Consider the following 27001-nt stretch of genomic DNA (forward strand, 5'->3'; position numbering starts at 1 on the left):
CAAAGCTACATGACAGAATTAGAATTGGTGATTTCAAATCACAAACACATACCAAGAAAAATAGTAGAACATAAAGCTGATGAGTGTACAATGGCACTCCCTCCCTAAGAGATTTGTTTCTCAAAACAAAACAAGCACTGAAATTCAATATACAAATTCTAAGACCATAAAAAAAGAAATGAGCATCACAGCAAAATATATACAAGGCTGCTATCAATGACAAACACATAATGCTTGCTGTACGGAAAAGTCAATTCTTCAGTCAACTCACTGAAATATTGAAGCCAGCAGAATGATTGTTCTCCTAGGACTACTAGGCATACAGTAGAAATGAACACTATTATGATCTGGAGAAATAATCAAGATTTACTATGAAAAATGAGAAATCCCAAACCACCACTGATATAGAAGAAAGTTCAGAGCCTTATATCCCCCAGCAACAGATAATGAAACTCTAGCACTGCCAGCAAAATTGTTCCAGACATTGGCACCAAAGTTACGAAGTACACAATGTTCAGAAATAGAATGATGACCTTTTAAACATAAAATACAACCATTTGAAAAATAGTCAAAATTCTTCTCTATCTGAAGTTAATTAAGCAGTATTTTTAAAAACAAGTTGACTTTATAGAAGTGTTACTTTATAACTTATTACATTTTTATTGAATTGATTCTGGTCTGTAACTGACCATCAAAGAAGCTACTTATAAATTTGAAATTTTTAGTAACACTATGGCACTAAAGGGATTTTAGCCCTTCATCCCAGAAGCACTTTGTCACATTTTCAATGTTTTTCTTTATTGTAAATACCACTTTGCTTACCTTGCGTGGCTGAAAGTCATACTTCACACAGTGCTGGAAACCTTTGCCTTTTGACTTCAATGATGTAACTATTAAGCAGTTGCCAACAAAATGAGCAGAATACCCAACACCTTTGCTAGTGCGGAAACTGAAAAGAAAGAATTATTAATGAAATTGGAAAAAGGGGAATTATTGTGTAATAAAAAGGTCCAAATATTACTTTAAATTGCCATGAGAAAGAAAAGAAAATAGTACCTGGAACGGTGAACTTAATTTCCTTTATATCTTCTCTCCCCACCATTTCTTGGGGTGGGGAGCTACTAACCTTCATCACTTACTTTATTCCAGGCTACATTCTGAAAATCAGTACTTTTTTTTTTCCTTTACAAAAATCCAAGATGGTAAATATTGTACCTATCAGGTTTTTCCCTCAATTTCCTAATTCATCATCATTGAAAATAACATATCTGATTTAAGCTGTAAAGAAAAATCCATCACAGAACAAATGTGAGATGCCTTGCAATTTTATGGGGTTCGGAGAACAGTGTGGCCTGTATGACTTACAAATTTGGATTCAAGGTAATTACTATGCACAAGAATTATTTCTGTTTCAAGACATGATTTAGTTAGGCTAATGATCTATGAAATTTTAATCATCTGAGTTGTGGATTTATTTTCATTAGTCAAATTGATAAAGGACTATAATTTTAACAAAGTATGTTTAGTAAGAGTTTCCAGCTTTCTTGTGACAAATATCATGAAGACAGATAATGCAGAAAGCTCAGACATTTCTCTACTTATATTTGAAATCAAAATAATTGTAAAAAGAAATTCTGGACTTCTTAAAAAAAAACATTTTGCAAAGGTAGCTGGTGGAAATTCATGAATGATGTTATAGAGAGCATTTTTAAAAAAGGAAGTCCATATCCACAGCTATGTCACTTATTCCCTTCTGAAAAGCTAAGTACAATAATGAGAAGTCTGCTATCATTAGTATGGAGCTCACTTTGTAAAGCTTTTAGTCTTTTTTTTTTTTTTCTTTAAACTCATTACCAATCAGGTTATGAAAATAACCAATGGCTGAAATACAAGGTCTAAATGGTATACTTAATCCATAAATTCTGAAATGAAGCTTTGCAAGTATAAGAAAAAAAAGACACTACTAATTTTGAATACTTGTATATACTCCTGTAGCCCACTAATTAACACTTTCTCAGTTCCTTAATGCAGGTGACTTATAATTTTGTATTATTACAATAATGATCCTTTAAATTGTTTCATTGTTGTAACATTTTCATCAAACACTTTAACTAGGTTTTTCCTAGTAACATTAAGAGGTGAAAGGCACAGGCAAATACTAAGTTCAGATTTCATCTTACTTAATTGCTGCTGAAATTCTACATCTTTCACCTACCCTACTACACAAATACAATCTTGATTTTAATATGAAAAAAATTGCATAGTTATAGACCTAATTCCATCTTCAGAAGCTTACAGTTAAATCTATATGTGTATATTACTGAAGGAGAGAATCAGATTTTCCTCTTTCCTCACTGTCAAAAATACAGCTGATAAACCATGACCTTCTGAAAAAAATAAACACGTTACAAGACAGGTGGTGGGACTAGACCCTGAGGTGGTCAGAGCTCAGATGTTCTTCTCCTGTGAGGGAATTTTTAAAGGTCAAAAAGAGGAATTCAAATTCTCAAATTCTAGAAAGCCACTTTTGTTACAATTAATTAGCATACTTGTATTAAATGTGGAAAACAGAGTGATCAGGCTAAACAGAACAGGAGTAGTAACATCTATAGATGACTCTTCTCCGCCCTAACGGGTCCTTGCACAGAGGTCCTTACTTCCAGTCTTGAGTTCAGTCATCTTACGAGCTGCAGTATAATATGCCTCATGATCTCTGATCATCTGTTGGCCCCGAGACATGCCTTGGTTTGCTCTTTCCCTTTAGCAACTTGTTAAGGTGCTGCAGAAGCTTTATTTTCCCAAATTCAGGCTGTCGTTTCCTCATTCTTCTATCTACCTCTATACGTCGTACACAATTCTCTCTCCCCTCAAGCTGCTGCACTGGAAAGGATCGTTATTCCCTGCCACAGCCCTTTGTACAGGCTTCCACACAACCCTCCTTGCCAAAAAAGGGCACACCCTTTAATAAACCTAAAAAAATCCTCTTTAAATAAACCTAAAATATAATCTAAGAGTGAAGAGAAAAATTACATACTGTCCATCACCACTGACCTCAACAGTGAAGACAATTTATAACACCGCCATTCCCCTGCGTCTTTTGAAGACTATTTTTAACACGGATCAATGATGGATTTCAATGATCTGGCTTCCACAATGACCCCATAGGCAGCTATACCCCACAACAAAAGGGACAGTGAACAGCCTCACAGGAGAGTATTACTCATATAGGTATATAACCTGCATTACCCATATAGACAAATAACATGCACGACCACAGTACTGAATTTTGTACAATAAGATGAAGGTTAAAAACGTTAAAATACAGCTTTTACAGTAAGAACAACTGAGTGTGTTGTGGGCTAGTTTGAAACTTTCATTTACCTCCTTGGGGCTTTATGCCATTCAAAGAAATTTGCGGCAGGTAGTTGCATCTCTCACAATGCCAAATTTGTTTCTCAGCAACATGTCATCTCTACGAGCTAAAATGGTTTTGGCTAACAGAATCCTATTCTGAAGGATATTGAAAAAAATACACAGATTCACTATGTTCTGACATATGGTGTACTATTATTTGATTAGAGATGTCAAATATTTTTTTTTAAATTACCAGCAGCCAATCATTGTAAATACCATCATGTTTTTACCTGATAAAACATTATTAAAATTGTGTAAAATGCATCCTACCACTTTGAACAGGAGCTAGTAAGCATTTGGTATACACTGAGAACACTCTGTAAAAAAAAAAAAAAAAAATGGTTCTTGAAGAAATGCCTACACCTTTAAAATTTTTCCTACCCCCACCCCCCCCACCCCCCCCCCCCCCCCAGTTACTGGGCTGATTTTGCCATCATTATGGTCAAACCAGGCTGTTCCTGAAATTTTAATCACTGAATTGCCCTTACATGTGTAACTTCCTGGAGTTCAGCATATGAAGACAAGAAAGCAATGAAATGATGAAAAAATAGCTCATTTCTTAGCAGGACTCTTCTCTTCACCTTGGAATAGAACAAATGATTTTCTGACCATGAAGCTTAGCCAATATTTTACTTTTTTCTGCCCAAACGAATTACCATTCTAATACAACAGTAGTTGAGAAACTGAGAGCTCAAATATGTTCTCTGTTTACCTCAACATTATAATATACAGATTATGTTAATCCTCACATTTTATTTCTTGCCAAAGGTAAAGTATGCTAGGACTGGTCTCTAGGATACTGCACAGAAATTCTCTTACCAATTACCTACACATGCAGAACTTGCCACATCCAAAAAATGAAATGCACAGAGACAACACGAGCAGTGCTGTCAACACCCATATGGTTTTACGAGCCTTTAACTACCTCCCATAGCAGCTGGTATACAATTTTACTACATATCGTTCATATACCCCTTATAGTTATGTTTCATTTCAGCAAGTTTCTCAAAGCAGCTACTGGATGTTATTATACTTCAATAACAGGTAAGCGTTCTTCCATCCACTGGTGAAACTGTTTAGTGATTCCACTTTCTTGAGCTTAGGATTTTATGAGCAATTTAACATATGATCATAGTACTGAGATTGAGAAAATATTAATTCATTCTTGCCTGAAGAAAAAAAAGAAGTTCCCTTTTCTACTAACTTTGGAATTCCATTATGTACTTTTGCATCTGTTCTGCATTATCTCTATTATTATTAGCTCCAGAGAAGGACTGAAAAGTCTACACGGCTTGCTTTGTGGCTTTTTTGGGGGGGGGGATGGGGGTTGGTTTTTTTTCTTGTCCCTACACATCAGTAAAAATAAAATTTAGAATGCTCTTTCAGAATTTTTAGCCATTCTTCCATTAAATGGTTGTGGAAGCACTTGGATGTTTTAAGGACATAACCAACTATTACGACAATCGAGCCTCAGTTCACCCTCTAATTCTTTTACAGAGCCCAATACACAATTTGAAAGAAAGCATCTCTTAAAAAAAACCCAAAACAAAACACAAAAAACCCCCACCAAAACCCCAATCTTATAGCTGGATTGATTTTATCTAATCCCAGGCTTTACTTAGAAGTACTGTCACCCTATCTCCTTTTTTAGCAGAAACAAGTATAGAGATTTAGAAGATGGAGACCTCCCAGTTGACTGCAGTTAAGGTTAGCCCTAAATTCCTAAATTTATACTTTCTTTATGACAAAGAATCTAAATCTCATTTTTGAGGCAACTTTTCCAATGATCTATTAAACTGTGATTATTATTATTATACCGTGTCTTATTATAACTGTGATAGTTAAAGTGACCACAGTACTGTGTGTCTAAAAGTTTGGAGTCTCCTATTTCGTTGTCTACCCACTGGAACTCAGATAAAACAATCCATCAAAGTCAGATTTTGCATGAAGTCAAGAGCATCCTTATTTAATCACTTTTTATTTTTTTTCTTGGAAGGTTTCATTATAAAATGTGTTTTCCAGCGCACAGTTCACTCTAGAGTGTTCTCTGAACAGTACCGATTTTATCCACAGTCTCTTAGAAAAAGTAGCAATCCTTAACTGTAAATGGCATTCCAGTAATGCTTTTGCCAAGATTTCAGGAAGTGATCACATCACTTTTAACTCTCTTCTCTGTTCAGACTATCCTTGAAAAGAACACATTAGCTCTTCCAGCTAGAGCAATGAAAAAGCAGTTTATGGTCAGTTGGTTACCTACAATAACCCTTAACATCCTTCTGTAATTACTGCTTTCTAACATGTAACTACTAATTCCATAAGCATGGCACCCATTATTCACTGCTAGGCACATGATTTGGTTTGCTTATACTAAAATTTGTGCTATAGAATTCTGAATCTTACCATTTGAACCTGACTGTTCTGCAACAAAACTTTCTCCTTATTGTTATTTATAATCCATGCAAATGTCAAAGACTTCTAATTTTCTTCCAGGATTGTCACACTCATTTTGTAATTGGTAAGAAAGCTACAATATGGTCCAATAGAAAAGTATTAGTAGACGGTCACTTAGCAGCTGCTCAACATCATCCTCAGAGATAATTAAAATTATTTAAAAAAACCCAACGAACAAATTGGCTTACATTTGTTGAAGCAGCACTTAGCATTTAGCTAATTACAGAACAGTAGCAGTTTTCCCTCACATCTGGCAAATATGAAAGCATTTCTTTGCTTCCCTTCTCCATTTTTAAGCATCAGTTTTCACATCATGGTCAAGCTGATGTAATGGCTCTCTCTCTCACCAGAAAGGCCTCTGGTCACTTCTTTCTGCGCTCATTTAAAGCCTGGATGACACCTAAGATGATGATTGGGAATAGCCAGCACGGATTTACAAATTGGAAATCATCTTCAATCAAACCGATAGCCTTCTACAATGAGACCACTGGCTCGGAGGATGCAGATGAAAAGCTGTGGATGTTTATCCTGACTTTCTAGCAAGACCTTTCAACACCGTAATAACCTTAAAGACAAACTAACGAAGAATACACAAATGGATGGTGAGGTGGTCTGAAAACTAACTGAACTGCTGGGCTAAAAGCATTGTCATCAGTGGTATGAGTCCAGTTGGAGGCCAGTTACTATTGGAGTACCCCAGGGGTCAATACTGGGACAAATCTTGTTCAGCTCCTTCATTAATAACCTGAATGGTGAGACAGAGTGCACCTTCAGCAAGCTTACAGATGACACAAAATTGGAAGGAGTAGCTGATATACCAGAAAAGTGTGCAGTCATTCAGCAGGTTGGAGAAACGGGCCAACAAGAATCTCACGAAGATCAACAAAGGCAAGTGCAAAGTCCTGCCCCTGAGGAGGATCTGCCCCAAGCACCAGTATATGCTGGGTACCGACCAGCTGGAAATCAGCTTTGCAGAAAGGGACCTGGTGGTGCGGGTGGCCAGTAAGTTGACCATGGGCCAGTAATTCAGCCTCATGGCAAAGGCAGCCAGCGGTACCCGGAGCTGTGTTAGGAAAAGCATCACCAGCAGGTTGAGGGAGGGGACCCTTCCCCTGCCCTCAACACTGCAGAGACCACATCTGGAGTACGGCGTCCAGTTCTGGGCTGCACAAGGAAGACATGGACATACCAGACTGAGTTGGAAAAGGACCAAACAATCAAAGCCTCTGACACATGAGAAGAGGCTGAGATATGGGACTGTTAAACCTGGAGAAGAGAAAACAAGTATAATTACCCGACGGGTGGGGAGTAAAGAAGACTGAGCCCGAGACATCTCAGTGATACCTGCTGAAAGGACAAGACGCAACGGACTCAAACTGAAACCGATAAACTTTTTCATTGTGAGGGTGGTCAAAGACTGGTACAGGTCTCCTGATGAGGATGCAATGTCTCCGTTTGTGAAGATATTAAAAAACCTGACTGGAGAAGGTCCTGCGGAACCTGTTCTAGCTGACGTTTCTTTCAGCACCTCTCTTTCAAATCAGAGTCCTCTTTGAAGTTGTGCATGCTACTAAGTTATTGCTTTCAAAATAAAGATTGTTTAAAAGACAGATGACTTTTAAGAAGAAACTACGAAGAAAGAGTTAATGTATATGCCACATTTTTCACCTAGTTCAACAGAAAGATATTACATGCCGAAAAAGCACATTGGAAGAAAATAAATCTTTGCTTTGGTATCTTTCTCTTGGTGGTGGTTCCGTGTGACTCGACCTTCCACGTAGCAAAGTCTAAAATTTGCGTAAAGAAGTTTACATGGATGATTTAGTTGGAATATTTTTCTTGTTTTTAATTATTAATTATGGCTTGGTTTAAGACACTATATAAAAATGACAAGTATTTGCATTGTTCCTAATTTCCTTCTGAGTTTGGCATATTCAGTTTCTCTTATGTGTATTTATATTTACACAGCCTCAATTTTGGCAATTGATTTCTGTGAAACTGACTTCTTTCTGCAGCTCATATGAAGCACTTACAAAGTTCCACCTTGTTAGTCACAGAAGTTTTATTTCCCACTCTTGATAAATACTTTCCTTTTACATACATTCCGTAACAAGCGGTAACATAAGAAAGTGAGACACTGAACTATAATTAAAGATTTGCGCTTGCAAGTGCGTGTGTGTGTGTGTGTGAGATATGTCATCATTCATTCAGCACGGATATGCCCAAAGATTACTCAAGAGTCTGTGTGTGCAGCAAAATACCTATGCTTACTAGAGAGGTTATCCTTTATGCACTACAATAAGAGAGTAGAAACTCCATATGTTTTGGGGCTATACTTTCCAGGTTTATATTCTGTTGCTGCAGCTTGGAAAAGAGATTATTTTGGCATGTCCTGGGTTATGAAAACAGAAAAAACATAAAAACAAAGAAAAGCACACATCAACCATGGGGAAAGATAAACTCAGAAAAAAAAATACTTTCTTACTCTGCTAGACTCTTTATGCTAATCAATCTAATAAACAGATGTCGTATTAAGTTACTTATTATAGGCAAATCATACTGTCAGTAGACATTTTTTAAGCAAACATGGAAATGTTATGGTTGTACCTAATAAGAAGTATGTTAATAAAAAAATATATTCTTCAGAGTATAATGTTAAGGTGAGACCTAGAATTCTTTTGAAGGAAGAAATTCAGGTTTCTTTGATAACTGGAAGGACAGCTTTGTGGGGTTTATTCATTCACATGTTCAAAACCAACCACTCTAATCAAGGAAAAATCTGTTTATTAAAGACAGATATCTGAGTATACAAGGCAGTTATTCTAATTATTCTAAGCTATACCACTTCTTTGTAGCAAAGTGAATATAGGCCAGAGGAAAGGTCTAAATCAATATACTTAAAAATGGAACCAGAATTAAATTCCCTCTGACACGGACAAATATGAAGTATCCATAAATATCCAGGAAAGCTTAACACGGAGAATTTTAAACTATTTCAGTGCAAAAAAAAAAACGTTAAAAAGCATGCTCAAAAATCTTAGAATTCAGTAAGAATTGTAATCACATCATAATAAACATCAGAACTACCTCACAGCAAAAAACACATATAAAAAAATAAATAATCAAACATCTGAAGTTATTCTAACCTAAAGTCATTGCTGCTTCTGTATTATATTGGAATCAGAAGGAATCATATTCATCATTCAGGCTAAAGGTCTTTCTACACTATTAACCATAAGAAAAGCAGCATACATCATAGGCTCTGCAACTTTGGAGTATGCTTTTCCTGTTCTGAGGCAATAACAAATTCTCAAATCAAATACACCACCTAAAGTTGTCAATTCTGAAACATAAATTCTGGCTGAGAAAGAAATGATCATGTTAAATTCCTGTATGCATGTTCAATCCTATAATTGCATTTGTTATTGTCCTTGACAGACTGAAAAAAATAAATAAAATATAGATCATACTAATAAAAATAGCTATACCCAACAGCTTGAAAAAATCTCCATAGTAAAATAACTATAGCACTTAGCAGAAAATGGACACATGGAAAAGCATTATCCCAGATGGTAATTTAGAGAAAAATGTATTATTTTTTTTCTTCAGAATAAACCTAAATTATTTTTAATCAGATATTTGTTCCAGAAAAAATATGAATTATTTTCATTTTCCAAGTAAACACACAGTAAGATTTTTATGTACTGTAGTACAAGTACCTTCCTGAGACCACATTTGCTGGTCCTCTCCTCAGCTGATACTAAAACCTTCTGCTCTTTAGACTACCTGGAATCGCTACAAAGTGGGAAACATTACTTTTGGTTACTTCCCTCCTTGTGCTACTCCTGTTTTCCTGAGTTGCTAAAACTTGATAGATCTTGCTTATGTCCAAGCTGTCTGCACAGCTGATATACAGTTTTTAAAAATATGAGAACAGGTAAGCGTACTAAATAGCAAATACATAAAGAATGAAGAAGTGCTAAAGAAATTACCAGCATGTTCTGACACAACAGAAGGTTCCTTATTTTCCTCATTCCTTTTTTTCTTCAACTAAGACAACCATACTTGATCAGATATGTAATTAATTTCTGAAGTGAAAAAACTTTTTTCATGATTGACCAATAGAATAAACATTTTTACTATTATAGCATAATTTCTAAATACCAGAGGGCTTTATTAAGGATGTAATGATTATTTCTATTTTTATCACAACAACAAACCTAGAGTAAACTAAAATTATCTCTCCCGCAATTAATGTACTATGAAATATAGCTTCCATTTTTGGGAACAGGTGATCGGTGAGCCATTTTTGTATTCACAGATCTACTTTCTATTATCTTTAGCTAACGTGCAGACTGCGCTCTAACAGATTTGGTTTGTAGTACTGACATCAGCCAAGAAGCTTAAACAGGAAATATGACAACATTCTCAGTTTACAGCTCTAAGAAATCATATCTTTTAAAATTCCTGAACAAACCACCACACTAGATTTTATGGTTTACCTACGAGGCACACGTCTTGCATCCGTGAATGTATAAATTGCAAAGCAAAAAGGACAGATGACTTTGCAAGAGTTTGTATACAGTAAGCAGCCATTAAAATCTGCAGCTATTTGGGGGGGGGAAGCATGGCAGAAACTAGAAACAACGAGAAAGATTAACTGTTATTAGGAAGCCAAAACAAACCATAACTGCAGCGTTGTAAGTTACTTACCAGTAGAGATAGGGTTTATCCTTATCTACATTGATATTGTTTAGCGGATCCATACGAAACCAGGTGTTAAGAGTAAACCCATTTTGATAAGGCCACTTAGCAATAGGAGGCAATGCAATTGCCTGGAAGGGAAAAAAAAAAAGTGGAAACAGTAAGTAAAAAAATTAATTTTTTGAGAAGTATTGTTAAAGGTAATGCCTTTCTAAAATCCTGGCATTCCAGATCCGCAGATCTGCTTTGACTTTCAAATATTAAAGATGACTATAACTGCCCCTTCCCCTTCAAACGGTGCTTTTGAATAAAACTCATTTATTTTCCATCTATTTTAAAATACTTTAATTTTTAACTACATAAACTCTACCAATAGAGGACATGCAATTAAATTTGTGAATGGGCATTATTAAGAGAAAATAATAGAAAAATTACTTCTGCAGAAATTAAACTACAAATTCAGCTTTCAGTAAGTATTCATCTCATCAGCAGACTTAAACATTAAGATCAAATAATCTCAACAGATAGTATACAATAGAGATTCACTGTGAAAACTACAGTATAAAAAAAGTTGTTCTCTGCGGTTGAAGAGCACTATCAGGTTTTTCTCCTCTGAACACTTAGTAGGGTAAGAGACTGAAAATTTTACCCCCATTCTCAGTTAAGTACATTAATAGTAAGGGATGGCCTGGGAACAAATTTGATTTTTCAGTATTTTATTTTTATGGGCTGACTGATGAAGAGGTTTCAGAGAACTCTTTATCCCTGGACAAGGCCCTGATTACCTGATCTAACTTTGAAGTTAGGCACTCTTTAGGGAGGAAATCAGCCCAGAAGAACTTCAGAGGTCACTTACAAAGTCAGTGTTTTCTATGATACAACTAAAAGATAAAATGTTTCTTCCCCTCGGTATGGAAACTATACGCAACATTTTAAATTATAAAAATTTAATTTTAAAAGTTTAAATTTTAAAAAATTAAAAGTAGTAATTTAAAAAATTAAGAAAATAATTTTAAAATTTAAAATTTTAAGATTTTTAAAATTTAAGAAATTAAATGTTTGTAAACAGGAAAAGAGCTGCTTGATGGCAAACGGGAACAACACCCGGGAATAGTACTGCCACCACAACAGAGTGACTAAGGTGCTACTTATACAGGCTGGCAGAGATGTAACGCAGTACTGGGAAGGGCCCTTCTGTTGGGATAGTGAAGCAGCTCCCACCAGCAGATCAGCCGACTGGTCCAGTAGACTCTTGGCTCTCTCATATTGCCACTGAAGTCTTGGTTATAGAAGGAGCATGCACCCTACTTTAAAGAGGGCCAATCTGATATTTGTCATGCCAAGTAATCATTATGCTGTTTCTCTGTCTGATGTCATCACTGCGCATCACACCTGAAAACGTGAACTCAGTGCTAGTAAACTAGGTCCTATCCAGTCTCTTTCTTCTAATGAAGTGCTTTGGGTTTGGGGTCATTTTATAAGTAATCGCCCTTGACCCGCTTCAGAGGATGACTCCTCTCTAGAACCACACAGTGTAATCCAACATGCTCTACTCAAGAAATGTAAAATTGAAACTCATATTTGCATACGCACAATCAGTAATGAGCAGTATGTGAAACAAGATCCTAACCAAGGCAAGAGAAACTTCTATTGTGCATTTCAATCAAGAAACTTTATGCTACTATAATCAATGCACCTCTTTGGACAGGGAGGAATATTTGAAATTCTTCCCCTGCAAAACTTTTTTTGAAGCTTTGATACAAAATTAAATTTAAGAGAGACATTTCATCAGGGTTTCCCTCTGAAGCCCAGAAATGTGAAAGGAGTCTGTGTTGTTGCAGACATTCATATTCTGCAACAGCTGTCTTGCTGCTGTATGTACTTTTAGGAGAGGTTAACTGTGGTTTTAATTTAGCAATAGCAAATGAAACTCTCTCTTTCAAAACTCAGTAATTAATTCCTTACACAATCTGCCCTGTGCATTTTGCTGACACATCTGTTTGTGCAGCTGAATATCAAACAAGATCAAGGAAGTGATCTAGCCAAAAATAACCCAGGTGAAAAACAGTGATTTTCAGCCAGTTTATTTCCCTGATGCAATCTGCCACATCAACAGCTGAATTCACAAAGAACAGGAGGTGGTGGTTTATGCCTGAAGAAAACTACCAGTGCTATTGAGGAAACACAAGTAGAACAGCCCCAGAGAAGCTCCTACCACCCTTCATGCACTGGCATAAAAAGACAGGGATCTCAGGATTACTTCCCCTTAAAAGATTCCAAGTTCTACCATGAGCATATATTATTCCATACCAGAATGGCAAAGTGAATCTCAACTCTGGCTTTCTCATTTTTAAGCATTTGTATTTACTGCCTTAATAATCATATTTATAAACCTGTATACAATATTCAAATTTATTTGTAGGTTTTTCTGAACGTACATGCAGTGAATGAAAGAGAGAATAATTATTTGAGAAGGTTTAGAAAGGAATACAATTTCATCACCGTGAGTTATCTCAAAAAGTAAAGCCAAAAGAAGACTGCATTTATATCACTGCCTTGAGGGAAAGGAAACAGCTGATGGAGCTCAGACAAAAAGAAAACAATATAATAAAATCTATGACTAAGCTGTCACTGTAAACTCCGATGACATGGACAAGCTCATCCCTATATTTTCCTCAAGCTTCTGCTTTATATAATATCAATTACTTTTTTCAAATAAAATAACACTGTTCTTCAGAATTTTCAGGTTTCACTTTTATGATAACTTCCCCCCACAAAAACCTGCTATTTGACATTCCATCCTCACAAGTGCAACTGCTCAACACTACAACTACCTTGCAAACCTATGGAAGGCAAGGTCTACTGTACTCAGCATGTATATCCCCTCTCGTTTCCTTTTCAAGAATTTCTGAAACCAAATGAAAGGAAATGCAAATGAGGAGCAATTGATTTGTTCCTCAAGTTGTAGTATTTTGGTTGAAAACTTACTGCAGCACTACAGCCTGGGAAGTTGAAAAAGGTATCAGGCCCATGTCTCTGTGGCATCTGATTAAGGACTGATAATAGTTTAACCGCATGTCTTGGCTGTGAACACAAGAAAATTGCACAAAAGTCAATACAACCATTTTTGTACTCTCTAGGCTACAATGGAAACTGGACGGTTTTCAAACAACACAGCAAATTAACTCTAAAGTAGTTAGCAAAAATACTTCATAAACATATGTTCAATCAACATGAAAAAAAAAATAATCAAGTTTATATGTCCCAGGAGACAATTTATGTTAACTTCAGGCTCTAATGGAATGACACTTAATGCTTTATCTGATCACAGCTTACCCAGATTCCATTTTCGCCTCGAAGCATGCTGAACAAAAGCTTCAACTCTTTGACAGTGATGCTGTAGCTGGCAAGAACCCCCAACATATCAACTAGAAGATCTTCAAAGGAAAATAAAGTTATTCTGAACTCTGTATTTCATTGTTTGGACAAAAAAGCTGAAAAAGTTAATACCTTTAAAAGTAAGTGTATTCACAAATTCTAAAAATCAAACTTAGTTGCCTTAAATATTTTACAAAGGATTTCATATTCTCACCATTTTACTTATTTTAGAAATAAATTTACATATGCAGTTTTAGATTTTGTGTCACACTTTGAACAAAGTATCTATTAAATTTATGAAGAGTTCTTCCCATTTCACAACATTCATCTTACATTATGAACTTCTTGCTTGCCCCTTTCTGTTACATGCTTTTGGGATAAGGGTTTCTTCATTCCTCTGAAGTTAGTATTTTTCAAAAATTTATGACCTAAATGATGCTTGACATTATTCTTGAACTTAAGCACAGCGCCTTATACTGAGGATTTGTATGGTTCCCACAGTTTTGCTACAGTGATAATGCTTCCAATTTTTACCAGAATGAAGGGGGGAGGGAGGGACGGGGAGGACGGGACACCAAAAAAACCACACAAAAAAACCCTTAAAAAATCATAGTGAGAAAACAATAAAAGACCACAATAAAAAGAAGTGATCAAAATTAGTAATGAATTTATGTAATACAACTTTCATTAAAACATCTCAAAACCCATAAACTTTTAAAGTAATAGCATTACATAGCATGCCTTTCAGAGAATATCAGGTTTAAAATTACAGCTAGTGCTTGGATCTTTATTTTAAAACACAGAATTTCATTTTAAAAATTTGTTAGCTTGTGGGATGCTGGACCTTGCCTTATACTCCACACTTTCTTCCGGAATAAAATGCACTACTAAGAATTACTACTTCCTCTAGCAGAAGGAAAAACAATTTGCTTATCTTCACAGATGTGGCATAAGAAATTTAATTCAGAGATAAAGCAGTGAAGTACAGAGTTTCCAAAACAAAAAAGCTATAACACAATAGAATCAGCATTAACAAGCTTTTTTCAATCTGCTCAACAATCAGAAGATTCCCCCCATAAAACTTGCAGAAGACAAGAATAAGCTTATATCTTATTTGCAGGACTACATGTTCTCCTTGTTCATTAGTGAAAGGATGACTCTTACAGCTGCTGACAAAGAGTAGTCTTAAAAAGCATCCATCCTTTTCAGGACATTCTGCATCGGTATTTTGTTTTAAAACAAATTTTCTCTCTGCAAATCCCTATGTATATATTTTTGAGTAAAACCATCAATACCTATTTAACTTGTTCTACTATGAAGCCAACCTCTGGTCCTCAGAAAGCAAAAGGCATGTGTGAAGAATGAAATATTTAATTTACAGGAGACATAGTAAGCTGTTCAGTGAGTGAAACTGCATGTCAGGAAGGGCAAAAGAAAAACACTGTAACTTGCAGACATTTTCACCATAAGATCTGAATATATTCCTAATGTTCAAGTATAGACTTTTTCCCCCCCCTTTCTTTAAAGGAAGAGTTTATTTAATCTTTCCTTTAAAATTAGTGCCACATTGTACTTGTGACAGAATTTCCTAAGGGAAAGCAAAATAAAGCTAAGACAACTAAACCCCCTTGTCTTTTACGATGGTGAATTCTATGACCCAGCTCCTCCTCTAGTACCTCCAAGCATCTGCCCCCTTCACTGTAGTGTCTCCAACCTGCTGTGTGAAGCTGGCAGTGATCGCACATATTGTATGTGATGAAAAATTGAGAACAGTAACACACTGAAAACTCAGAAAGGGAAATCAGCACTAGTGAATACCAATCTTTGGCTGAGTATTTCCCAATTCTTGTTTTGTAGTCTTAGTTTGCTTTTTAGATCAAGCTACTTCAAATTTTGCTTCCTTTACAGAGAAAAAGTGTGTAGAAGCAAAGCTGTTTGGTGAAAAACAGAACATCATTAAAAAAAAATCTTCTAACATAGATGACAAAAATGTAAATTAATACAGTCAAACACAGAAATGATTGACATATTTTTAAAATTACTAAACATGTGCTGCTTTGTTTCATTGTTATAGCCCTGCAATACCTTATGGCACAGAAAATTTCTTTTTTCTACTGAAGATGTTTAGATGTGTAGAAGTACATAATTTTAAATAATGAATAAAACATTGATGGAGAGAAATAAATGTAAGCTCCCTAACAACATAACTCTGGGTAAAACAAAGAGCTGAAAGATTGAAGCCCGGTAGGTAACAAAGATAAAGCAAAGAACATCTGTGGAAGTCAAAGCACTTAATGCTACTTTAAAATATTGCTGTAACCACCTCTAAAGAAGATTTGTTTCTTGTTTCAGTATGACAATACTTAAAAAGAACTGTACTCTATTACATAACTTTATTCATTCTTATTAGAAATCTCATGCAAAAGAGTCAGTCCACATCCTAATAATCCACTCATCTATAAACGGACAAAGGTCACAAAACCTACTACAATTGGATTTAATGTTTACTTCATTTTTTTTATATTAAGTAAGATCACATATATAACTGGTATCTATGATCTCATTTCAGAAGCAAGATTGTGTAAAATAATATTAAGTCCAAAAGGAGAAAACAGGCGCTGTTTCTCATTTTTAAGGCTTTTCTAAAATGCACTGAATCCAACAGATTTTATTTCTGTTAATGGCACCTTCTGACTACTTTCATACTAAGTGGTTTATATATGATCTATAAATTAACCAGAAACCTTGAAGGAATGCTTAATCCAGTCATTTAATATGAAAATACAATGGTAAAAGAGCCTGCCTGTCTTTCAAGTAACAATGAGCATATATCAAAATGAATGGTATGGCATTAACTTTAGAAGACATATTAAACAGCATTGGCAACACAACTTCAGGAAAACTACCCTCATGCCTCCTTAACCTTTTAATAACAGACAGCCATGAAATTCTGAATTTTAACTCTGTTGGTGACGTAAATTAATTTCTACATGTTGGCAATAGAGAATGTGATAATTTTGCAGTGTTTCTTATGGAACCAGTTGAAAGAAATGCTTGTTAACAGCCCCTTAATGATAGAGTACTCCAAACCTAACATCTTTGCTTAGGAACTGTTTCAGTGCTTAAGAATTCAGTTCCAGCAATTTTAGAACAATTACCTACAGCATCACAACAGAACTGCGGGAAATAAAATGGGGCTCAAGGGAGACATATCCACTGTGTATGAGTTCAGGCTACTTTCTCGTCCACCATTCAGACTCTGAAGTTACTACAGACACACTATCCCAGTCTCTCAGAGCAGATGATCTGCTTTACTACTCATCACCTGGAAACAGAAAACTGCAAAAAGTGAATCCCTCAAGGAAGATCCTTGGCAGCTGTTAAAAAAAAAAAAGTGCCCATCACCTATGCAAATATTTTAGTAAACTTTTCCCCTTAACCATTGATAAAATGGCTGATCATCCCCTATCTTAGTATAGCAGATTATCAGAGTGCAAAGATGACTTCTGATACGTGATGCTTCTGGAAAGCAAACTGGAATACAAGTGCCAATGATCCCATTTGGTTTGCAACTGAGACTTTCAGAGGTGATTAAGCTTTTATTCTTGACCACAGAATCTGCAAAATCTCAAGAAGTGAGATATTTAAAATGCTGAGAAGCCTCATGAATCTGATAGTCTTCATCTAGACAGACAAGTTCTTCTCACTGCAAAAGATTGGGTACATGTTTATTGTTGTCTTACTTTCATAAAACCAGAGAAGAGTGGCTTCAGACTTAAGACTGGTCCTGAAAGCGTGCTGTCAGAACATAAAACAGAGATTATGCCTGTCTTGTCTATTTAAACCTTATCTAGGTCTAATCACAGCATTTCACAAAGGAACAAGTGATATGACCTAAAAATAAACAAACAACTCCCCCCAAAACCAAATAAAAAACAGAAAACCTGCACCCCTTACAGATGATAAAAGCCATTTGCAAAACACTGGGCTGACAGAGTCTTAGCAACTGTTTTGGGAAGAAAGTGGTACTAACTTCCTCGGAGTAAGCACTAACACAGCTCTTGTTCAAAGCATCCTCCCTGAATGTTAAAAATCATTTTGCCACAAAATTTCTTACTTTATTCTCTGGGTTTGGAAAGTTCATAGAAGTCTTTGGGGCAAAGCAGTTCTACAGTCATTTGGCGTCAATTATGACCTCAACATCTGCATAACAGATTAGGGAACACAGATACTGCATTAGTTGTCACTCATTTTGTCATCAGGTGCCTACCGCTAAGCTAGTTATTATTACATGACCATATTTATTACTTCTGACTTATTACCAACATTGATGCCATTTATAAAAGGGTGGTGAGGTGCTTGTAGAAATCAAGACATAAAAGCAAAATGACAGATTTAGTTGCTTCTGTGTCTTTGTCAGAAAAATTCTCAAAACCCCCACATTCTCATCTATTTACCATTATCAGAGAAAGACCCTACAAAGCCTGATTCTGTTAAATCCCTCCTCATAATATATAGCAGGCTATTCAGATAATTTGACACACATTGCAGAGCTAAAATGCCATCAGAATTCCAATTTTCAGTTTTGATTTTAAATTAAATATGTGCTCTCTTCGTCCATATAAGTATACAGAAGAGCAAGCTTACTGATGTTTTTTCTGCAGAAGGTCTCTTTCTGAAGTGTGACCACTCTCAAAAAAAGATTAAAGGGGTGGAGGCTCCATTAATTTCTTTATTAATGTACTACCCTGGCTTATATTAATAGTTGTAAATTCAGAGTGATATTTCAGTTCCCAAATGCTCCTGGAAGTCAGATCCTATACTCTTGATTTCTGACTTCTACAATTAGCTAAGCATTTTTTTTAATTTTTCCGTAATGGGGACATCATTACAATTATATATGCCACATACAGAAGTACGATTTAGGGGAGCTCAAATTGGGCAAATTTTATTGGTGTGATTACTGATGTAAGCACATTATTTCTGTGAGTGAAACCCTGAAAAACTTCAAGATAGAAATGTTTGTTTTCATCAACTAATGTCTTACATTTAATGTGGAATAAAACAATATCTTCACCCTTATACCATTCTGACATATTTACAAGTCCTGCAAAACAAAACATTCAACTTGGTGAAAACCATTGGTTTGTGAATCTATTGATCTGTTATACTTCAGTCTGGATCTCGCAGTGCATTATTTAGCGTAACACACACATTTCTAATCAATAAGGTGTTCGGTAAGACTTGCTTTGAAATACAGAATGTAGCTTTTTCAAATACTTAACATTACAGACACCTTTATACTGAAAAAAAGCCAAGAACAAAACCATTCCTGAATAATCCAGTTTTCATGCTGCTGTTACCTTCCTATTGTTTCTGGTCTGAAATCCTTGCTGGTTTACTGTTCCACAAAGCCTACGTATGTGTCAGGAATCAGAATCAACTAAAATCTTAGAATTATGGAAGATGAACCTCTTCAATCTTTCAAAAATGCCTCACAATTTAAGTATCCTACAATCAGTCCCAAACTCTGTCACAATTAAGAACTACTTTCACACTGAGTTGAAAGAAACTGATTGGCTTAAGTTTCTCCCCAAGAAAAATAAGTAGTAGATAAATACTAATCATATGTCGCTCTCAACTGCCATATTTAAATGTGACATCCAAACCTGCGCCTCTAACCAAGTAATTCAGGATTACAATCTGTACCCTACTGCTGAGAGGACGTAATATGGAATAGCATAAACTCCTTCAAAAGTATTCTGAAAACCTTAGCTGTGCAACAACTTCATCACTTATTTTCAGTAAGCAAACAAAGTATGCTCTTTTTTTAAAGCTGTAAAAAATCACAGGATGTTAGAAACCACAAGTATAAAAACTGAAGAGATATTATAGGGAGCACAGCCACACAATATGAAATGACTGTTTAAAATAATCCAAATGTGCAGCATTCAAAGCTATGAATAATTTCTGATATGCTGTCAGATGTAGGTTATGTTTAAAGTGGATCACAATAACAATTCTAACATCTGAATAATTCAAAATGATCAATGCACTTAAAAACAAAAATATTACCTTGACTGTTAAGAAGTCTAACATGTACTGTTCTTAATTATGTTCAAAACTGCTTTTTTTTAATCACTAAGATAACATTATCTTCTCAGATGAATTAACAGCCAGTTATTTTAAACAATGTATCTACATCTATTTTAAACTAATATATATTTGTCATTTTTCTGAAACTGATAAAGTACTTCTGACTCAATAGCAGTACTAACAAAAATACCACTTTAAGTAAAAACCAAGACATCCCAAACCCTTCCATAATCACAAAATGTTGACAGTTCAAGAATGCAGTAATTATTTTATCAGTTGGCAAATTATACCTGCAATCATGTCGTCCACAGTACTCATCTTCAGCAGTACCTGCTCAATTAAACCAACTTCCGTGCTAGTCTGTAAATTACGGACACTTTTACGGAGAATTGCTGTGAACATACTCCAGATTTCTGCTTGGCACGTTACATCACAGTGCTCCAAAAGCTCTGACATGCACGTAATGCTCTCTGCATCCTGGATTATAAAGTTCATCTCTAGATCAAATTCGCCGCCAACCAGCTACAAGAGAAAACAAGAACAGCATTACAATGTGAAATACATAGTTTAGTGTCTTTCATACCTTCATTGTGACCAACACTGAATATTTTTTGCACAGCAAGAGAGGTTATTTTGATAGAGAAACTCACAGCTATGATCTGTAACACAGCAAATTAATAATCATGCTATGTAAAACACAGCTTGTACAAAATATACACCCTAATATCATAAAATACTACCTTCAATTTTGTCATAGTGCTGAATACAACACTATCATTAAATAAAATCAGAAGATATTTGAAATATTCCTTCCTATACAATGAAATTGTAATTGAAATGGTAGCCTCGCCCAGAAGCTCCAGAATCTGAAAAGCTCAAAAGCAGTTGAGACTTTCTCTGAAGAGAAATTTGCCTACTCAGAAACATAAAGACACTGAAAATAACTCAGCTATGTTTTCTCCTGATAGAAGCCAACATTTGCCCTCAGTTACAAGTTTGCAAGACCCTACTGCCCTTTCCCTTGTACTACCCAAACAGTCGTGCAGTCACGCTCCAAAAAAGAATCAGTGATCTGCTCTGAACCAACGCAGACATTGAAAACTTGCTTAATTATATCACAGATTAGTTCATCATGTGGCCAAGGAAACCTACTGCTGGTGGAAGTGAGAGACAGCACTGGGAGAGGAACAAGCACTCAGATGAAAAGTGATTTAACAGCAGTACTGATGAAATTACTCCCTGACTCCTCTCTACCCAGGTACTTGCAAAATGCTATCCAAAGTCCTGAGCTCCAGTTAAATAGCACAACTACCAGGCACGTTTTAAGAGGGGGGGGAAGGAAGAAATTAGCAAAAATTTGCAAAAGGAATGGAATTCACCAATTTCAATCAGTCACTTGCATAACTTAAAAAAGATGAACTCAAAACACCTTACTGAATTGAATATGAAACTTAGTTTAAAAAAAGCAATCCCCTTTTAATGGCAGAAACATCTTTCACTTTTGAAGGAAACAAAGCCTGACTCTCATGCATCCTACTTTATCCTAGTAACCTTGAAGAATTTTGAAAGCACCAGTGTTAAATTTCAATAACTGCAAATATATTACCTAATTCAGAAAGGCAAAAGAACAGAATAAATTAATTCTAAAATAATTTTAAGACATTCTTTTCTATTTGTTTCAGAAAGTTATATAATTAAAATTGCAATAATATGTTTTAAATTAAAGATATTCAAAGAATTCATCTCTTGTAAGTGTATAATTTCAACAGTCACTTTTAACAGAGGGCTATTTCATAGCCTATTTAAAAGCAGTTGGTATTGCCTTCAAATTAAACTCCAAACAAGAAGCAAGCTGAAATACTAGGCAAACTTTTTTTGGTGGTTAAACTTATCTTAATATTCAAAGTCATCTTTCAGCCCCCAACTTCAGACAGAATTAATACAACTAAGCAAGGACTAGCTTTGGCTTCTACCCTAATTCCTACTTTTCATCCACTTGCAAATTACTTTTTCTCTCTCAATTAATTGCTAATAACCAATTTATAATGTCTAACATAAAAGCTTCTAATATACTAAATATATAAGCCGACTACCTCCTTAGTTCTCCCGAGACATTTAATTACATTCAAATAAAACTATTATCCTAATTTAGAACTTGTGACTGCACATCACATATTTGCATATTTGGTAAACACATAATGTGTACCAAGGACAAGCAATAAAACTGTCAAAACTGTGGGCACAGTATTTCTATGGTCATTCTTTAGCATCATGAAATAGTTTTACAGAGGAAACCACCATACTATTCAAGAAACTCGGGTGGAGTTTCTATCTCTGAAAACAGCAGTAACTGGTGCACATTTCACCAGCGATCTGGGCTGGTTTTTTTTTTTTTTCAGATCTCTCTCCACCTGGATGAGCCCCTCTGAGATTACGTTACAAACACTCAGAGGTAAAACAGGCACCTGTAGAAGACATTCAATTAAACTCTCTTAGATGCTTATCCTAGGATGAAAAGAAGCAGCTTCTGGAAGTGTCTACTTCTTTCTGTTTCTGTCCACACAGAAAATCTAGGATGAGAAATCGCATTTGTGGAGTCTCCGTCCTTGGATACATCCAAAAGCCCTCTGGATGTAGACCTGGACAACTGGCTCTAGTTGGCCCCACTTGTGCAGGAGTTGGATCAGAGAACCTCCAGAGACCCATTCCAACCTCAACAATTCTATGATAATATTTCAATGTACAACTTTCAGATACCTAATTTAGGTGAGATGAATTCCACCATTTGTTTTTGATAACAGATGGACTAAAACCAAGGAAAAAACTAGTAATACCTCAGTTGGAATGCAGAGGTTCAATACAGACTGATCCCCCTTTCCTCAAATGCTCTTCACTGTAAAATTCTTGCTAATGTAAATCAACACAGAATGGTCAAAATAGACTAAATAATTCACACTCTATTTGTTTGCTAATGTAAATTAATATACTAACACGTAACACTTAAAAGACTGAAACAGAGCTCACTGTATGAGTCTGAAGTGATGGGATCTTTCAATATTATTAAAAACAATCCGTGTGTGTATATATAAAACATCACAGTGAATCTGCATCAAAAAATACACTGAATGCTAATAAAATTGGCTTTCTGGAGAATCTTCTACGGCGCTATGAACTACCCAGTAGGTACTACAATTATTTTACTTGTCCATTTGACAGCAAGCTATTTATAGTCCATCAGAGTGACTGCTTATTTCACCAAAGCAAACATGAAAATGTACCTGATTTGCCTTTAACTGCAGTTTAACTGTATTTCACCCACTAACAATGATCATAATTATCATTAACATCAACTTCCTCAATAAAGGAAATGAAGTAATGAACTAATTACCAGTGATGGCAAAAATTTAAGAAGGCAGGGGGAGGGTTACTTTTTTAAAGTAGTCATCCTAAAAATCAACATAAATGAAAAATATTAACAGTCATGATAAAAAGAAGTCTAAGACAACAAGGAAAATCTAAACAAAAATGAAGTGAGTATACAGAAATAAATGACCATGGTTAAACTGTGGTCAAGAAGTAATACAAAGCAACCACCTCTGCTTTGAAATGTGAAAAATAAAATATATTTCGGCCAAGAAAAGAAGAAGAACATTCACTAAAAAAAAAAAAAAAAAAAAGCATTCTCCAACATTGCTGCACCTGCATTTCCCAAGCAAAAAGACAGTAGGTAAAGAGGAATAACCAGTCAGTCTTCACAACAGAGGGAAGTTATCAGTGGAGAACCACAGTGATAATAAGCTGGTAAGAAGTGCATATACTAAGGAAAGGACAAAGTTTGCTGAAGATCCAAAAATCATTAAATGCATTTAAAAACCACCAACTACTGAGAGCTGCAAAGATTATTCTGATATCAAGTGGTGGGGCAACAACATATAAGAGTTCAAAGTTAGTAAATGCAAAGTAATACCACATTATTATAGTTTTACCCATATGTACAAAATGACAAGCTCTCAAAACTGCTATTATCAGCCAGAAAAGAGATCTTGGAGTTCCTGTGGGTACTACTTTAAATAACTACGCCACATTAAAAACTGTCAGTAGGCAACTGTAAAAATTCATAATGAATTTGCAACTTTATAACTTGGGTGCAATTCTGGATGCAATACCACACACAAAAAAGTTAAATCATACTGTCATAAAGTAACTTATTTTTAATATAACACGTAGAAGACTTCTGTAGTAAGACAAATTTCAGCTAGAGTACAATATGAACACTAAGATAGAAATCCTTTCAGGAGCCAGTATACCATACCATAAATCAGTGCTCTTTCCATATCATAGATCTCAAATACAATCTTTTTTCTTATGTCAAACACTCAGTCTTACTTTGCATTCTTCAAGTGAACATTTAATATTCAGTAAAGACCACCCTTTCACAGTGATTAAGTATCCTGAATTATTGCTTGTACTTTGTCAAGCTCATGTATCACTTTTTAACTATTCTGCATCTTTCACAGCACATCTGTGAGATATGAAAGCAGCAAACTAATGTTCAGATCATGGTTCCAAGTCAGATGAATATAGCCAACAAACATAACTCCTCCTGAAGAGGTACTGAACTGACAGTTATAAGCAAATTAGGCTATCTTCCCTATACTGAGGTTGTTTACAATGACAGATTGACACTCCTTGCAAATTGCTCCAATGAACCTATCTTAACCTACACCACCGTCCTCAAAAGCAGCTGCACTACACTGAATCTCCATTTTTCTGAACACTGTGGCCATTCCTCAGTAAGCTTCTGCCGTTCATTATGCTATGCAATAAAAGTGTTTCTTCCTAAGCTGCCGCTCTGTGCAAAACTTCGGCTTGTCTTTTACACCCTTTTGGTCTAGGACAGAGGTGAAATACTCCCCCAAAATAGAGAAGTTGTCTATGTATGTCTGATAGTATATTCAGATCAGTTCTTGAAATGGAGTAAAATATGTTCTGCTGAACATCTACAATTAAACTGTTTACTTGTGAAAACTGGAATTCTTCAGCATCGGATTCTTCAGATCAAGTTCTGAAGAATGGGTTGAAATGAAGAGAGAATAGAATAGAATAGCTACAGTTGGAGGGGACCTACAATGATCATCTCTAGTCCAACTGCCTGACCGCTTCAGGGCTGACCCAAAATTCAAGCAAGTTATTAAGGGCATTGTCCAAATGCCTCTTAAACACTGACAGGCTTGGGGCATCGACCACCTCTCCAGGAAGCCTGTGCCAGTGTCTGACCACCCCCTCGGTAAAGAAATGTGTCCTAATGTCCAGTCTGAACCTTCCCCAGTGCAGCTTTGAACCATTCCCACGCATCCTGGCACTGGATCCCAGGGAGAAGAGCTCAGCACCTCCCTCTCCACGTCCCTCCCTCAGGAGGCTGCAGAGAGCAGTGAGGTCACCCCTCAGCCTCCTTTTCTCCAACAATAGATAGCTTCTCAACTTGAAAATTCATCAAATGAACACGGAAGGAAAAGAAAGATGGCAGTCAATCTTGGAAGAAGCAAACAAATGGAACATCAGGATGATAATACTACCGAATTGCGAATAATTCAAACAAGCAGAAGTCAGAACTTACTCTAGGAGCATTTTATTAAAAAAGCCCTGAAAACATGAAGATTTTTCAACACAATTTCATCTGTGACTAAAAAAAACCCGAACAACTGTCAAACATAAGGAGCTTAAGAAGTGCATGAGATGCAAAAACATATTTCAGAAGCATTTGGTATTTTTTTTTGTTAAATGAAAAACATGAGTGCATTCTGCTAAAGAAAGCATGAAACAGTAATACAAATACACAATAACAACAATAAAATGTGAAAATCTGAACAACAGGGAGATCAAATAAAACATTTTTCTTTGCAATTACTTTCATGTTAAACAGATGCAGTATCAAAAATTTCTCAGAATAGTCTATTTTGCCATGTTCTGCACGCATACTTTGGAAGAAGTTTCATGGTACCTAAACTGGACATTTCTGTTTATTTTTAACATTTTACACCTATTTCTCTCTGATTCGCAATCTTAAGAACTATTAACCTGTACAACTGCAACTTACTTTTACTTGTCAAGAACACAATTTTCGGCAGAGTTTTTGGTTTCTTCAAATGTCATCTTAATTACAAGGATGCATACAAGGAGGAAAAGGTATTATCTATAACCATCTACTACTTCTTGTCTTGTATTTAATCTCTACCCACTTTAGGCCTGGCAGATATTTTTTCAGTTTCACATTTATCCATCATAAAGTGAAATTTGATTGTACTTATCTATAATAAAACCAAAGCTCTTTATTTTAACCCTTTTTCCTCCATCTACATTAACAGACTTGTATTTTATGTATTTGTCTTGATCAAAGAAAGTATATTAAAACTATATAAACCGAAGTCTTCAAACATTTAAATCTCTAAATTTGCTGTTCATTGCCAAAGAAGCACTTCTTTCTAGTTTCCTTCAAGTTTGATTCCTATCTGAATTTATTTAAACAAAAAATCAAGAATATAAATTCCAGAGTACTTGCTAGACAGTGCCACTGAAAAACTGAATTATCACAATGATATCATTACTAGAACCCTAACAACATCCAGGTCTGATCTGCACCAAGGCACTCCTTCCTTCCTTCTCCTAATTAACTACTGTCACACTTGCTCTACCTTTTCTAAAGCCAAGTATAAATAAGGGCATATCACAGTCAACATGACAACCATTTTCATCTGTTTTGGACTGGTTTGTGAGAACAGCTTTAGGTTAAAACATACACATATATGATTAGAATAAACAATCTTTCCTTCTAAGTATAAGAGGTAAGCAGTTTGGAAAAAAAAAATTCTCTTCCTCTCCCTGATGTTGATATATCTTTCTAGGCATTGCAAAACAGCTGACTTGGCGTTTGGCACAAATTTCCGCAGGGAAGGAGCTG

General features: G+C 35.5%; 1 protein-coding gene across 12 annotated transcripts in view; it reads right to left on the minus strand.

Annotated features, from left to right (window-relative positions):
* Positions 1-27001, minus strand: part of NBEA (neurobeachin) — a 509812-nt gene that overhangs the window by 393415 nt on the left and 89396 nt on the right. For all 12 annotated transcript variants that reach the window (XM_069808013.1, XM_069808012.1, XM_069808005.1 and 9 more), the window contains exons 2-6: positions 20334-20565; positions 13906-14006; positions 13558-13653; positions 10579-10700; positions 823-949 (exon numbers count right to left, since the gene is read on the minus strand). In XM_069808013.1, the coding sequence (XP_069664114.1) occupies positions 823-949; positions 10579-10700; positions 13558-13653; positions 13906-14006; positions 20334-20565 (678 nt within the window). The remainder of the gene's footprint in view (positions 1-822; positions 950-10578; positions 10701-13557; positions 13654-13905; positions 14007-20333; positions 20566-27001) is intronic.

Source organism: Haliaeetus albicilla, chromosome 20 (assembly GCF_947461875.1).
Source record: "Haliaeetus albicilla chromosome 20, bHalAlb1.1, whole genome shotgun sequence".
Taxonomy (NCBI): domain Eukaryota; kingdom Metazoa; phylum Chordata; class Aves; order Accipitriformes; family Accipitridae; genus Haliaeetus; species Haliaeetus albicilla.